At 53.8% G+C, this 14,802-nt stretch overlaps 1 protein-coding gene and 2 long non-coding RNA genes across 13 annotated transcripts in view; 2 read left to right on the forward strand and 1 right to left on the reverse strand.

Annotated features, from left to right (window-relative positions):
- Positions 1-1,658: 1,658 nt before the first annotated feature.
- LOC138923541 (uncharacterized) lies at positions 1,659-4,411 on the forward strand. Its single transcript, XR_011437276.1, has 2 exons — positions 1,659-2,005; positions 2,201-4,411. It is a non-coding gene; the product is annotated as an uncharacterized lncRNA (long non-coding RNA).
- A 4,095-nt stretch (positions 4,412-8,506) lies between these two features.
- LOC138923540 (uncharacterized) lies at positions 8,507-10,452 on the reverse strand. The gene is made up of 2 exons (XR_011437275.1): positions 10,334-10,452; positions 8,507-9,668 (listed from the first exon to the last, which is right to left on the reverse strand). It is a non-coding gene; the product is annotated as an uncharacterized lncRNA (long non-coding RNA).
- Positions 10,453-10,533: 81 nt separating this feature from the next.
- Positions 10,534-14,802, forward strand: part of LETM1 (leucine zipper and EF-hand containing transmembrane protein 1) — a 38,249-nt gene continuing 33,980 nt past the window's right edge. The window contains exons 1-3 of one of the 11 annotated variants that reach the window (XM_070262844.1): positions 10,912-10,961; positions 12,727-12,840; positions 13,478-13,647. In XM_070262844.1, coding sequence (XP_070118945.1) covers positions 13,632-13,647 — 16 coding nt within the window. In that variant the 5' untranslated portion in view covers positions 10,912-10,961; positions 12,727-12,840; positions 13,478-13,631. Of the gene's footprint in view, positions 10,962-11,284; positions 11,450-11,900; positions 13,648-14,802 lie in introns of those variants that run through there. The other 10 variants (XM_070262842.1, XM_070262846.1, XM_070262845.1 and 7 more) reach the window with 10 other exon arrangements.

A 14,802-nucleotide genomic window follows, 5' to 3' on the forward strand; every position in this document is an offset into this window, starting at 1 on the left:
GGGATGCACGCACTCTGACCCCAGCCTTTCTCTATCCCTAGCCAAATAAAGAAGGCTTCCAAGTGGAAACCAGTGGTCTCAAGCTGCCCCTCCTCCTGTGCCCCAGGTGGCCCTTGCCTCCAAGGAGGTGTGGGAGGGTAGGTCCCCTCCTTGGCCCAGGGCAGGCCCAGAGCCCAGGCAGAGCAGTGGTGGGGGCCTCCCACCCCCAGACCTTCCTGGCAGCCCCTTGCCAGCCCTGACCTCTCTGCTCTCCAGGCTGGAAGCTTGCTTTTCCCAAGGCCTGGCTCTCCCTCAGCTCCTGCCCAGCCCAAGGACCACTTCAGTCCACTGGGACAGCCCCCAGGAGCCAGGGGGCAGTACTGCAAGGCCCCTCAGGGTCACATGGGCCAACCATCAGTTGAGTAGGATTCCCTGTCAGGCATGGACGTGGAGACTGAAACCCTGCTGAGAAGAGCACCCCACCCCACTCCTAGCTGAGAGGCCTGAGCAGGAGGCCTCCCACCCTCTCTGTCTACCTCTCTCTGCATCCACTTCAGGGGTGACCTACAGTGAGCCCCTGAGAGGCCTGAGGAGCCTGTCTACAGAGTCTCAGTGGTCACCTCCAGGAGCAAAACACAGCCCAGGACCAGAGTCTGGTCCTGGTGGCAACTGCAGACCCATCTTACCCCGCAAAGGCTGCTGCCTGGAGATTCCACCTGAGCCAGCTTAGGACTCACCCCACACACCCCTCCCCAGATTCCACTTCCTAAATCCTCCTCTAATCCAGTCTCTCCTCTCCTGCCTGCCACTCCGCCCCACCACTGCCAGGGCCTTAGTTCAGCTTCCTACTTGGAATTAGAAGGCAGCTTTCTCCTCACTGGTTCCCCACCCCACCTTCTCCCCCACCAGTCCATCTCTGCCCCCAGCCAGCGGAATTTTTCTAAATCACAAAATTGACCATGTCACCCACCTGCTTAAAATCCTGCTATGGCTCCCCAGTGCCCCTCACACAAAGCCCACTCCTCAGCCAGCCTCCCGTTGGACTTTCAGGAGTGGGGAGGATGTCCAGCTTTGCCTCTCCAGCCCAGCCCTCTCCCCAGAGCTCCCAGTCTGTGAAGCTGACTGCCCACTGGACTTGACCCTTGGACAGCCACAGGTACCCACCCTGGGCAGATACCGAACTGAACTTCCCCCTTCTCTTCCCCTCCCATGGCAGGTCTTAGTTGGAATCCTACTTTCTCCAGAAGTTCCCTCCGAAGGCTCTTGGGGAGAATCTTTCCTTGCCTCCCTTGCCCCTTCCAGCTTCTGGTGGCCAGCAGTCCTCGCCTTTCTTTGGCTCGTGTCAGCATCACTCCACTCCCAGGCTCCATCTTCACGTGGCCTTCTCCCGTGTCTCCACCTGTCTCTGTTTTCTCTTAGAAGGATACCAGTCGTTGGGTTGGCGCCCACCTAATGACCTCATCTTAACTGCATTACATCTGCAAAGACCCTTTTCCAAATAAGGTCTCATTCACAGACACAGGCGTTAGGATTTGAACATATATTTTGGGGGGACACAACTCAGCCTACAACACCTCTCTTAACCGGTTGTACAACCTGCAGGAAGGAAGGGCTGCGTTGGGTCGGAGCCCGCCTCCCCTGAGAGCGCGTGCTCGCTCCTGCGCAGCTGCCCTCCCTCCAGAACGCACGGGGGACGCCCGGGGCGGGGGCGGGAGTCGGGCAGGGCCTGTGCGGCTGGGCAGGCTCGCTCGCACGTCCTGGTGGAGGGATGCGGAGGCCAGGCCTGGCTGCTGGGGCATCAGGGTTAGGGACCTGCCCGGCCACCAGCCGGGCTCCCGCCGCCGGGCCCCACCCCACAGTGACCCGCCCGCCTCATTGGCCATGCGCCCGCCGCCCGGCCCCGCCCACCGCCCGCGGCTCCTTTTCCTGCCTCGGACCCCACGCCCCGGGGCCGGGAGCTGTTTGTTTTTTGCAGGTCCGGGTCCCTCGGAGGAAAGGAAGAGATGCCTGAGAACCGAGGGCAAAGGTGAGAAGATGGGCGTCCTTCGCCATGCCGCCCCACCCTTCCTGCGGCCTCTCTCCCCCATCCTCCGCGGGGCCTGCCCCAGATGGAGGACCACCCAGGGCAGGGCCCGCTGCCACCACTGCCTATTCACTCAGCCTTTGGTTAAAGAAACATTGTGTTGTACTAAAGGAGCTCTTCTTTTTCTCATTATGAAAGTTGTAGGAAATTAAAACCCAGAACAGCAGAGAGAAGAAAATAAAAGTTCTTCCTAAGCTCTGGGCCTGCAGCGAGATGTAAGCGTCGGAAACAGCTTGGGGAGCGCTTTGGGCCGCTTCTGTTCTGGACTGGTGACTGGCTTCACAACCTGAGTGGGGAGACTGACCAGAGACAGCAGGAACAGCCACTCAGAGCCACTCTGGCTGGCAGCTGCAGAGACACCAAGCCTGCCCTCTCCGCCACCACCCCTGCAACCAGGTGGATCCTTTCTATTATTTTTTTATTGGAATAATTTTACATTTACAGAAAAGATGCAAAGGTAATACAGAGTTCCCCCCGCGGGTTTCACCTAGTATCAACACCTTACATTTCCATGATAGCTTTGTCAATCTAAGAAGCCAACGCCGGTCCATTACCATTAACTAAATTCCAGACTTGACTCAGAACTCACTAGTTTTCCCACAAATGTGGAAGGATTCTTTTAAAAGCAAATCTGATTGAGGCCTCCGCTGCGGGCTCTGACGAAGAAGCTGTACCAGACTGGCCCTCCCACTGTAAACAGCTGGCACGTGGACAGAACAGATGAGGCAGCCAGTCTCAGGTAGGAAACAGAGACTGCTGACTGTCGTTCCCAGGGAAGGGAAATTCATGAGGTACACCCTGACCACCCCAGCTCTATGTTTGCGGGCAGTCTCCTACCACAGCACAGGGCAATGGAGTCCTACCAGGACACGCTGTCCCACTGAGCTGAGGGGGCAGTGACATAGTAGCTGGAATCTGTGGGGAGTGCACTGGAGGAGAGACAAGTGTGTCGAGGAATCTCAGATGTCCCACTGTCCTTGGCTGAGGACTGGGCTGCACATGCTTAGGATGAGGCCCCCAGATTTACCAGAGAGCAACTGCCATGGGAGCTCTGGCCCAGCCAGAGTGGAGACGTCATTCAAGACCGTGAATGTCCCTGGCATGCAGCTGGGACACCAGGATCCAGACCCTGGAACCTGGGGCTGCATCCTAGAGCAAACATTCTCCAGACACATCCTGTCTTAGTTATCTACTGCTGCGTGTCACATTATCCCAAACTCAGTGGTTCAAAACAACAGTAAACATTGATTATCGCATGCAGTTTCTTTGGTCAGGAATTCAGGAGTGGGTGAGCTGGACAGTTCTGGCTCAAGGTCTCCCATGAGGTCTCAGAGAAGATGTTGCCCAGGACTGCCAGCATCTAAAGGCCTGACTGGGGCTGCAGATGGGCCGCCAAAATGGTTACTCAGGTGGTGCTGGTCATTGGCAGGCGGCCTCATTTCTTCCCCATGGGGGCCTCTCGATGGCCTGCTTGAGTGTCCTCCTAACATGGGGACTGGCTTCCCCCCGAGGGGGAATGCAAAGGGGAGGACGCCAGAAGCTGCAGAGTCTTTAGTGGTCTGGCCTTGGAAAGGGCACATTGTCATTTTCAGTGGAAGATAACAGAATCTAGAGACTCTACAACATATCATCCACAGCAACCAATATACAATACAAAGTCACTAGGCATGCGAAGAAAAGAGAAAATGTGGCCATGATCAAGGAAAGAAACAATCAATAGAAACCAATCCCGAATCCAGTGTTAGATTTGACAGGTAAAGACTTTAACGCAGTTGTTTCAAGATACTCAATAATTAAAGGAAAATGTAGTTTAATGAGTGAAGAGAAAAGGAATCTCAACAGAAAAATGGAAGGTGTTTCGAACCAAATGAAAATTCTAGAAATGGAGAGTGCATAACTGAAACGAAAAAATCAGTTGGCACCCTTCACAGAAGACTGAAGGTGACATGAGAAAGAGTCTGTGGACATAAAGACAGACTATCAGTAATTATCCAATCTGAAGAACAGAGAGGAAAATGAGGAAGAAAATAAGTAATCTCAGGCACGCGACAGACAATAGTGAAGGGTTTAACAATATGGACTGGAACCTGAGGAGGAAAAGGTAGGATTGGGACAGAGAAAAGTACTTGCCAAAATAATGGCCAAAAATTTTCCAAAGTTGACAAAAACATTGACTTACACATCCAAGAAGCTCAGCAAACCCCAAGCAGGATTCAGCCTGCTGGGATGCAAACCACAAGTAGGCGCTTCTTAGTCAAACCAGAGGCACAAGCGGTAAAGACACAGACAGTGGTCTTAACCAATTGCAATCAAAATATCGCACTTCTGCAAACTTTACCAAAAAGAAAATACCCATGTGAATACACTGACTTGCCAGGGTCTCGTGCAGGGGCCTTGTTAGCTTCAGGACGACAGTGCCTCTAATTGGGACAACCGTGAGTTGGGTGGTGGTACAGGGAACAGCTGGTCAACAAGAGAGAAGGGAAAAGAAGAGAGAGTCCAGAAATACACTCCCATGTGCTGGAACTCTGACATAGGACGGTGGGACAGGGCAGACTGGGCGGAAGGAAGGACTGTTCAATCAGGAGGCCTGGGAAAGGGCTATGTTATCTCTAGGGTACAAAATGAAGTTGGGCTTGTATCTCACACTACATTCAAAGGTTCCTGGAAACTCTAGATGGATGAAGGTCTTAAATAGTAAAAGAAAATATTTCAATCTTTAGGTAGAAGATACAAGTGAATTCCCTTCTGACCTTAGGTCAGGGAAGATTTCTCTAAAAGGACAGGAGAAAAAACCCATTAGCTATCAAAGGAAAGATTTGACTGTACTAAAATTAAGAACTTCATTCATCAAACGACATCAAGAACATCCAAAACAAGCTTGAAGAAGAACAAGCTGGAGGTCTGACAGCACCATATAGCAAAAGAAGTTATAAAGCTACAGTTACTAAAACTGCTTGGTATTGGCTCAAGCATAAACAGGAAGCCCAAGCAACAGAATCGAGTGGCATGCATACATGGCCACCAGATTTATAGCAAAAGTGCCACTGTCATCCACTGGGTTATATTAGTTATTTGCTTCTGTAACTAATTCTTAGAAACTTAGTGGCTTAAAACAACACATCATCTTAAAGTTATATAGGTCAGAAATCTGATGCAGGTCTCACTGGGCTAACACTGAGGTGTCATCAGGCCCTTGCATTCCTTGGCTCAGGCCCATTCCTCCATCTTCGAAGCCAGCAATGGCTGCCCCAGTCTCCCTCCTGCTGCATCGCTCTGACCTCCTCCTCGGCAGTCTGTTCTCCCTCTGTCCCTCACTTCTGCCTCCCTCTCCCATTTCTAAGGATGCTTATGATTACATTGGGCCCAGCTGGATAATCCAGGAAAACCTCCTGTCTCAAGATCCTTAATATAATCACCTCTGCAAAATCCCTTTTTCTGTGAAGCAACATGTTCACAAGTTCTGGAACTAGGAGAGGATGTGTTCATTTTTGGAGGCCGTTATTCTGCCTACAGAAGGAGGAGGAACGTGGTCTTTTCAAGAGATGGCACTGGATCTATGTTGTACCCAGAGGGGAAAATAATCCTCGATCTCACCCTCACAGCCTACAAAACAAACAAACACCAATACCAAATGGTCATAAGCCTAAATGTGAAAGACAGAACAATTAAGTTTCTAGAATAAAACATATCAGAATATCTTCGTGACTTTGGGGTAGCAAAGATTTCTTCAATCACAAAAAGCACTCACCAAAAAAGAGATTAAATCATTAAAATCAAGAACTTCTATTCATCAAAAGACACCATTAAGAGTTGAAAAAGTAATCCACTGAACGGAAGAAAATACTTGAAATACATGTATCTGACTAAGGTCCGATATCCAGAATATACAAAGAATTCTTACAAATCAATAAGAAAAAGGCAGAGAACCCAATAAAGAAATAGACAAAAACTATCCTTACACAGGTACTTCATGAAAGAGGAGGTCCAAAAGGTCAAAATCATATGAAAAAGTGCCTCAAGGGCCAGCCCCGTGGCCTGGTGGTTAAGTTCAGTGTGCTCCACTTCCACGGCCCAGGTTTGTGGGTTCAGATCCCAGGCGCCAACCTACACCACTCGTCAGCCATACTACGGTGGCAACCCACGTATAAAATAGAGGAAGACTGGCACAGATGTCAGCTCAGGGCAAATCTTCCTCACACACACACACACAAAATGAGGACTGGCAACAGATGTTAGCTCAGGGCTAATCTTCCTCAGGGGAAAAAAAAAGTGCCTCAAAATTCTTAGTCATGAAAAGAATGCAAAATGAAACCACAATATACCCCACATCTTCCAGAATTACAATCACAATAACTACAAAAGCAAGGATTAATGGGGCTATGCAGTGACTCCCACTCTGCTGGCGGTGGGGGAAGCTGGTAGAACCACTTTGGAAAACTGTTTCCAAATGTTGAACTTAAGCACACTCTCAAAGGGGAAAAACAGACAAACCTGACTTGGCGGTAGAAGCCAGAGTAGAGGTCATCTCTGAGAAGGGGGGATGTCAGCAGGGGCATGAGGAGGCTTCTGGAGCTGGCAGCCTCCTGCCTTGATTGCAGTGGGGCCCGCACGGGTGTGTGCATAATGGAAAAATGCTTCAAACCGTACACTTAGGACTTGGGCACTTTCCTTCACTTTACATATACTGAAGTAAAAGTAAAACAATTTTAATTTTAAAACTAAAATTTTAATTCTACAGGTTTACAAAAATATACATTTGCAGTAATGCTGACCCAGCAATCCAGCTTCTAAGGGTCTGTCCTTGAATTTGTAATGATTAAGTTCAGCTTTATATACAGAAACCCCTTCAAATAACAATGGCTGAGAAAAGAGAGATGTTTTCTTGCTCTTATGTAAAACAAGTCCGAGGTTGGCAGTCCAGGCTCCTTTCTTTCCATTCCATCACCCACAGTGCTTGGCAGGCAGAAGAAAACAGAAGGGTCAAGGGGCCATCTTTTCTGTAAAGACCTTTCCCCTTAAGTCCCAGTTTTAGCTCCAAGAGAGGCTAGTGAATAGAGTGTTTTTTCCAGTAACCCCAGTAAAACCAGGGTTCTGTTATAAAAAGGTAAAGAGAGAATGGGTGTTGCTGTGGGGAGCCAGTAGGTTCAACCTCAGTCCCACAGACACCATTCTTGGGTTTTCAAGATCCAAAGGCACATCCCTCTCGCGTCCCAGCCCAGGGCCACCACCTCGGGCACACAGGTTGTCGCAATGCGGGGAGAGAGGGCTGGAGGCCAACCCCGGCTCCTCCCGCTGCATATGCCTGGCTAAGGCTGCTTCCAGCTAGAGGAAAGCACGCCTTCCCCCATAGGTGCTCAAAGGCATCCTGGCCCATCTGCTGCGAGGACCTTGCCCTCCAGCCTCACCTTAGGGTCTTCTGGGCTCACACCCTTGCCCTTGCCTGGCCAGTAAGTGCAAGCCACCCACCACCCCTGCTGTGAGCATCCCTCTCTTGCCAGCTTGCTTGCTCTGGTACCTGACTCCAAACTCCCTTCAGGCCCAGCAGGCCATACAGGCCAGTGATTGTGCCACCTTTCACTGTCCCAAGATGCCCCTACCTCCTTCTCCTTTCCTCTCTTGCACACACTTGGACTCCACTGTTCCTCTCTTCTTTCATCACACTTCTGGGCAAAATCCCACCCTGGTCAGATCTAACTCTGCCTGCCCTGTACCTGAGCATGGCCGGAGTACACCACACAGCCCTGCCAAGTTTTCCTCTGGTACCCTGACCTCTAACCTGACCCCCTAACCCAGTCCCTAATCTCACCCATAACCTCATCCCTAACCTGATTCTCTAAGCTCCCTAACTGGGGCACTCCTGCTGCCTGGACATCCCACCCTATTTCTCTTGACTCTGCCACTTGTATAAACGCAGAGCGACTATGGAAGGTTATGTATGATTTGTGGGGAGCATAGGGAAGAGGAAAAGGGATCCCCCAAAATAAGAGAAAAGAGAGAAAGAAAACAGCAAAAAGAATCCATGACATTAAAACATACCCGCTACGCCATGATTCTGTGCACTTGGACTGCTGCACGAAGAGATGCAGGACAGGAAGGCAGCCATTCATTTGGCATTAAGGATTCGAGATGCAGGACTTCTACTTGCTTCTTTACACTTATTTTTATAAACTTGAAATGGCTACACCAAGCACATGTTCTTTAAATAATCAGAAAACCCAATAAAGCTATTTTGACAGTTTAAAAATGAATTTTTCTAACACCCCACCCTTCCTGGGCTGCAGAGAGCATCACACATGGTGCCCAAAAGTCCCCAACACAGCACCAACCCCTCTATGGAGATCCTATTGTTGGCTCCTTTCTCCCACTTGTAGGTCCACATGCCCAGCTGGGCTAAGGCAGCAGGGTACCGTACCAAGAGACGGAAGAAATGACCCAGAGACAGCAGGCAAGACGTGCAGATTTATTGGGACTTACGTACAGGGAGAGAGTTCCGGGGCAGCCAGCTGGACATAGATCTGTGCACGGCTACTGCCCCCCAAGAGAAGCTTGTTTAAGTAGGCAGAGGAACAAAGGCTGTGTGCTTGCCAAGGGGGATCATCCGTCTATGACCTGCATTCCCAGGACCAGAGACATCCCTCCCCCCGCCCAACTGGAGGGCCTCTGTGTTTCCTCAGACCTCAAGGGTCTTTGTGCTAACTATTCCATGAGAAAGCAGCTGGGTTGGCCAAGCCCAGGACTGTTATCATCGTTAGTGCTGGCACATAGCCCAGACAGGAGCCTCAAGGACACATGGTTTTAAAGGGGGCACACCAGCTAGTGCCCCTACACCACCCCACCTGGCTGGGCCAGGGGTGAGTCATCCCAAGGGCTGGTGAGCAATGTTGTACACTTCCTCACACCCAGCTCCTTGGGCAATACAAAGGCGGGTGGGGCCTCCCGGTGTCCTTCAAAGTCCTGCAAAGACACTCTTGCCTTTCAGTTGATCACCACCTCCTGCTCAGCCCCATCTCCGGTGAGCATTGTCAGGGATCAGCTTTCTTGCCCGCTCTGTGGGGCCTCCCTTCCTGCCCCTGGATGGCTTTGGGACAGTCCTTGGGAGCTCAGGGCCAATGTCAGCTACTAGTACTAGGACATATTCCTACACTTTGGGCATTAAAAGCCCAGTCCTGTCTGACCCTGACTGCCTGTCTGCCCTGGTACAGGCCTAACCTGGTTGGGGCAACGAGGACTGTCTTTCCTTATACCCCCTTTGACTCCTAGGGGATAGGTAAGAAAGAAGCCTGGCTTTATGATTTGTCGGCAGTGGAGGCCTGGATTTCATGCATATGTGCATATGTGTGCTTAGATTAACTCTACATTTGACGTCTAATGCGCTCACTGCCCAGTCCCAATACAGGCACTTCATGTCATCTCCAAAGGGCCCTGCACTAACCAGAGCCACCTTCTCCCACCTGAGATGGGGACTCCAGGCCCATCCCGGTCCAGCAACTGGCAATTCTGGTTCAGGGTTCAGGAAAACCACTCCAGGCAGGCTACTTCTTCCAGATGGTGAGGGTCGAGTGATGGGGGAGCCTGACGGGATCAGGAACTCCTGCACCTGCTCCTGCACGGAGAACACATATGCACTGAGTGTGTGCTGCAGGAACCTCACCAAGAGGTGCCCTGGGATTACATCAGTCAACAAGACAGGCAGATGGGGCGAAAAGGATGGAAAAGACCTTCTAGGCAGAGGCCTGAGAGGAACAAAGGTTGGGAGGTGGGAAGCGGCGTGGCGAGGCCGGGGAAGGGCCTGGCGCCACTGGGTTGGGGTGCAGGCTGGTGGGAGTGGACCTCAGGAGCCGCCGATCCCCACCTTTACCCCAGCCTGCTCTCCCCGCATCACTTCATCGACCCTCCCACGCCCGTCGCGAATGTGACCCCATCTTAGAGAAGGGAAGGGAGGGGCTCAAAGGTCACGGCTGCCTGGTTTCTCCCTCCCGGCTCGGGGGAGAGGCTTCTGCGAGCAGGTGCTTGAGCGCTCGGCGGGGCGGACCCGCGGGCTCGGCCCAGCCCAGGGGGGAATCCCGGAGGCCCCGAGCCGGGTCCCCGCGTCCCCCTCGCGGACTGGGGGTGGGGCAGGCCAGCGCAGGAGGGCGAGGGGGCGAGGCGCGGGCGAGGGAGGATCTGTGTTGGGGGCACCGCCCTGGACCCCGAGGGACCCTCCCCAAAACGTCCCCGGAGCCGTTTTCCGCCCATCGGTGCCGGGCCTGCTCCCGCTCCGTTGCATACCGCAGCCGCCCCTCGGACGCGCGAAGACCCGCCACGCATGCGCCGCCGGCTCCCTCAGCGTGCGCGGCCGTCGCGCCGGGGTCGGGCGGCGGGAGGTGCGACGGAAACCAGGATACAGCACGCCGCAGGGTCAGGTCGCCCGGTGCTCGCCGGGACTTGTAGTTCGCAGCCGCGCAAGTCCGGCGGGCGAGGCCGCCGCGGGGCACGCCGGGACCGGTAGTCGGCCGCAGTGCCCGCCCCTCAGCTGGCCGGCGGCGGGCGCCCGAGGGGCCCAATGGGAGCGGCGGCCCGGCCGCCCCGCCCTGTAACGCCGGACGTCCGTGCCGGGGCATGGCCGCCGCCGGTGCCGGGCCCTTGAGTTGAGCGCCTGTCGCTGGGAGCCAACCGCCGCCCTCAACCGTCCACGCGGGGGCCCAGGCGCCGCCGGACCGGCGAGGAGCCGCGGCCGCCGCAGAGGAGGAGGAGGCAGCAGGAGGTCGGAGCGGTCTCCGCGGCCGGGCACATGGCGTCCATCTTACTGAGGAGCTGCCGCGGCCGTGGGCCCGCCCGCCTCCCGCCGCCCCGCGCCGCCGCCCCGAGGGGTAAGCCGCCCGCGCTCTGCCGACGGCGCGGGGCCGGCGCCGGGGAGGTGGGCTGGTGGCCAGGGGAGAAGGGCCGGGGGACGGGGCCGGGGTCGGGGCTTGGAGCCGGGGGAGGACTGTGGCCAGGGTCGGTGTGGGGACAACAGGGGCCGGGGGTGCAGGGCCCAGGGGACAGGGAGCCGGGGCCAGGACGGGCGGAGCGGAGAGGGCGTCGGCCCGGCAGCCCTGCGGCGCCCCCGGGGCGGGTCGGGGTGCTCGGACGCGGCCCGGGGCTGGGGTCACGCCGGGCCGGGGCAACGCCCAGCAGGGACCTTGGGCAGCCCTGCCCTGCACCCCGCCCTGACCGGCCCGCTGCCGGGGCGTGGTGAGCGTCCGGGCCGTGCGGGCAGTGCGCGCGGGGCGGCCGGCGCGGGCGGCGCCCGTGGCTCACGCGCGCTGTGACCTTAGTCGCCCGCCTGCTGGCCGCTGCGTCGTGAGCGGGGAAAGTTCTGACGGTCCGCCCTAGGATGGTCTCGGTGCTCCTCTCGTGGTTGAGGTGGGTGGGACGTGGCGCCCACTCACGAGGGCTCCTGAGATGAGACGGCCGGGGGCTGGCAGACGCTGGCGAGCAGGCCCTGCGGGCTGGCAAGACGTCTGTGGGGCTGATTCCCTTATGCTGTTATCGGGCCTCCATAGAGAGCCCCCAGGTGTTGCGGTGCATGGCCTGGGGCAGATCCCGTTGTACCTGGAGCGTCGGTGACCCTAGCTGTGACATAAACTTCGGGCCCTTAGGAGTCCACGAGTAGTCTTGTGGCACTCTCCCTCACTCCCTCTCTCTATTTTTCTCTTTTTAGATTAACCTTTCTGAGCTTGTTCCTTATTTTTAAGATCCAAGTAAAGATAAAACTTGCCCTTTGAGATTGAGAGATTCAAGTAAAATGATATACTTCAAGATGCTTTACAGTTTGCAAAGGCATTCTAAGAACCATGATTCTTCTAATTTTTAGCAATAATGGCTGGTTGGCTGCTTAGACCTTTGGAGCTGTGGAAAAGGATTTGAGCAGCAAGAACTGACTGTGTGTCAACTGTTGGGTGTCCGGTCCAGCTTTTAGCCTTTCCCTCTGCTGTCAGAGCTCTCTCTGTATCCCTTGCCAGTTAAGGGTGGTGATAATAGTACTTTGGCCCCTTCACTTTTCTGTAGCATGTTTATGGGTGAGAAATTAACTGAATTTGCTTTGTGGTTGTATCATTCCAGGAACACAAATGTTTCCTGAAGTTATCACTGTTCTTTATTACACAGACATAAAGGGCAGAGAGTGGGTTTGCTGTAGGACCAACAGAGAATCCAGAGCCTGCAGGACCCAGGGACAGTAGGGAGCAGGTCCCTGAACCCTCAGAAATGACACTCCTGGCTGGCTGGGCACGGCGGCCCTTATCTAGTGCACGTTTCCCCTTTTATTAACATCTTGCTTAAGTGTGGCTCATTGTCACAGGCGGTGAGCCAGTGCTGCCTGATGTTGTTAGCTGAGGCCCATGCTGTATTCGGATTTCCTTTTTTCTGTCCCGTACACCACTCTGGTCTCTTTTTCTGTTATGTACTTTTCTTTTATCTGCATGCACTTTATTCTGATGTCCTTTTTTTGTCCCAGGTCCCTGGACCCCATCCAGGACACCACGTTACATTTAGTCTCTATTTCACTTTAGTTCCCTCTTGGTGGTGACAATTTCTCAGATTTCCCTTGAGAGTTTTGAGGAGGACTGGTCAGATATGTTGTAGGATGCCCCTCTACTGGGATTTCTCTGATGTTTTTCTCATGGTTATGGGTTTTGTAGGGAAGACCACAGAGATGAAGTGTCCTTATCACATCCTGTCTAGGGTGCCTGCTTGCAATGTGATTTATCACAGTCGACGTTGACCTTGCTCACCTGCCTGAGGTGTGACTGCAGGTCTCTGCTCTGGATTACTCTTTTCCGCCTCTCCACACCGTGCTCTTTAGGAGGAAGTTGCTCTGTGGGGCACATACTTAGGAGTGGGCTAGAGCTCTGTAGAGGTGGGCTGACCAGATTCATCAAGGACCGGGTGTGAGAGCAGACAGACAGGAGGACTTGAGGAGGAGCAGGCTGGGAGAGTCCAGGAGTTCTTGGAACTCTTGAATGTGAGGTGCCATTGGACCTCTGGGTCTCATGTACCCGCAGGTATTCAGGTACAGAGTGCCTGGGGAGGATCTGGAGGAGTGGTAGAGAGGAACCTGCCAGGAGCAGCTTGGGGGAGAACCTGGAGAGTGTGGTCTCCTGGAAGCTAGATAAAGAAAGGTGTGGGATACAAAGAAACGTATTTGGTCTCTGTCCCTGGTCCCCAGCTCTTGGCTGAGCTCCTAAAAACCCTTCCTATTTCTCGAGTGATAGGAATGTCTTTTGTTCTTTGCAACGAGCCCCTTTTCCTCATACCTGAGTTCATGCTAAGGCAGAACCTGTGATTGTAAGGTTGGACCTTCCAGCCCCACGCTCAGCCTCCAGGGAGGGGAGGGCATCTGGAGACTGAGTTGGCTCGCCAGTGGCCAAGGTTATATTCAATCACGCCTAGGTAATGAAGATAAAAACTCTTGAACAGGGAGGCTTGGGGAACTTCTGGGTTGGTGGCGCATGCCGACCCCACGGGGACAGAGGCTCCTACACTCAGGACTCTTCCGGACCTCGTGCTATGTGCCTCTTCGTCTGGCTGTTCGTCTGTATCCTTTATGATAAACTGTAATAGTAAGTAGAGCACTTTCCTGAGTTCTGTGTTATTCCAGAAATTATCAAAACTGAGGGTGTCATGGGAACCCCCAAATTTGTAGTTGGCCAAAGTGTGGGTAGCCTGGGGACCCTACTTGCAACTGGTGTCTCAGTCTTGTGGGCCAGAGCTCTTAACCTGTGGGTCTGCATTCATGCCCGAGAGAGTCAGAATTGAATTGTAGGACACCCAGTTGGTGTCGCAATGGGGGAGATGAATTGGTTGTTGGAAAAAAGACCAGAAAAAGGGCTTCCAGAAAGAGGGAGTGGCCCTTGGCCCACATCTGTTTGGCGGAGGGGGTAGGACAGAGCCTGAAGCCCCGCCGGGGGCTTTCCTGGGAGGTCTGGGGGCAGAAGCCTTCAGAGTGAGGAGAGCATGTAGAACAGAGGGGATGTGAGTTCACGCAGCCTAGAGATGGGGGGCAGGCCAGGGAGCTCTGGGAGCTGTGACAGCTTGTCTGCTTGCTGGGGGTGGGGGGAGTACATGGGGCAGGGAGCCATTTCTGATCAAAGTTCTTGAGGTGAGGGGCTGGCCCAGGGCAGGGGTGGAGGGGACAGGCACAGGTCGGGGAAGGCTTCTATTTGGGAGACAATGTGGGCAGGTCCTCAGCTGGAGTGAGAAGGGCCAGGTGTGCTCTTTGCCAGTTGCTTTTTAATTTTAACTGAGAATGTGACATTTGAAACATAAAAGATTACTTTATAAACCATGGTGACTGAACACTCAGGAGCCCAGCTCCCAACTTAAAACCAGGCTGTCACCTGTATTACAAGATCTCAAATTTAGTGTTTGATGGGAATAGCCTTCTGCACAGGATGTGAGAGTTACCCATGATGACACTGGCCTCCTATTGAATTACGTAGTGACAAGTGGAAGTCCTTATCCCCAGAAGGTCCACTGGGAGCAGCTTGGGTCTACCCTGCCTGGCTTGCTCCAAGGGTGTCCAGGAGTTGGCACCTGTCCCCTGCCCTGTCCGTCTTCTCTCCTCCCTTTTCACACGGGCTCCCAGAGTGAGTTCTCAGCAACTCAAACCTGCTGTGGGCACTCCTGCTGCCTGAAGAGTCTTATATGATGCCATCCTGCTTTTCCAGGCTTGCTGCCTGACACCCCCCTAGTTCCTCAAGCTGCCTGCCACCCTG

The sequence above is a fragment of the Equus caballus genome, chromosome 3, assembly GCF_041296265.1.
Source record: "Equus caballus isolate H_3958 breed thoroughbred chromosome 3, TB-T2T, whole genome shotgun sequence".
In the NCBI taxonomy this organism is placed as follows: Eukaryota; Metazoa; Chordata; class Mammalia; order Perissodactyla; family Equidae; genus Equus; species Equus caballus.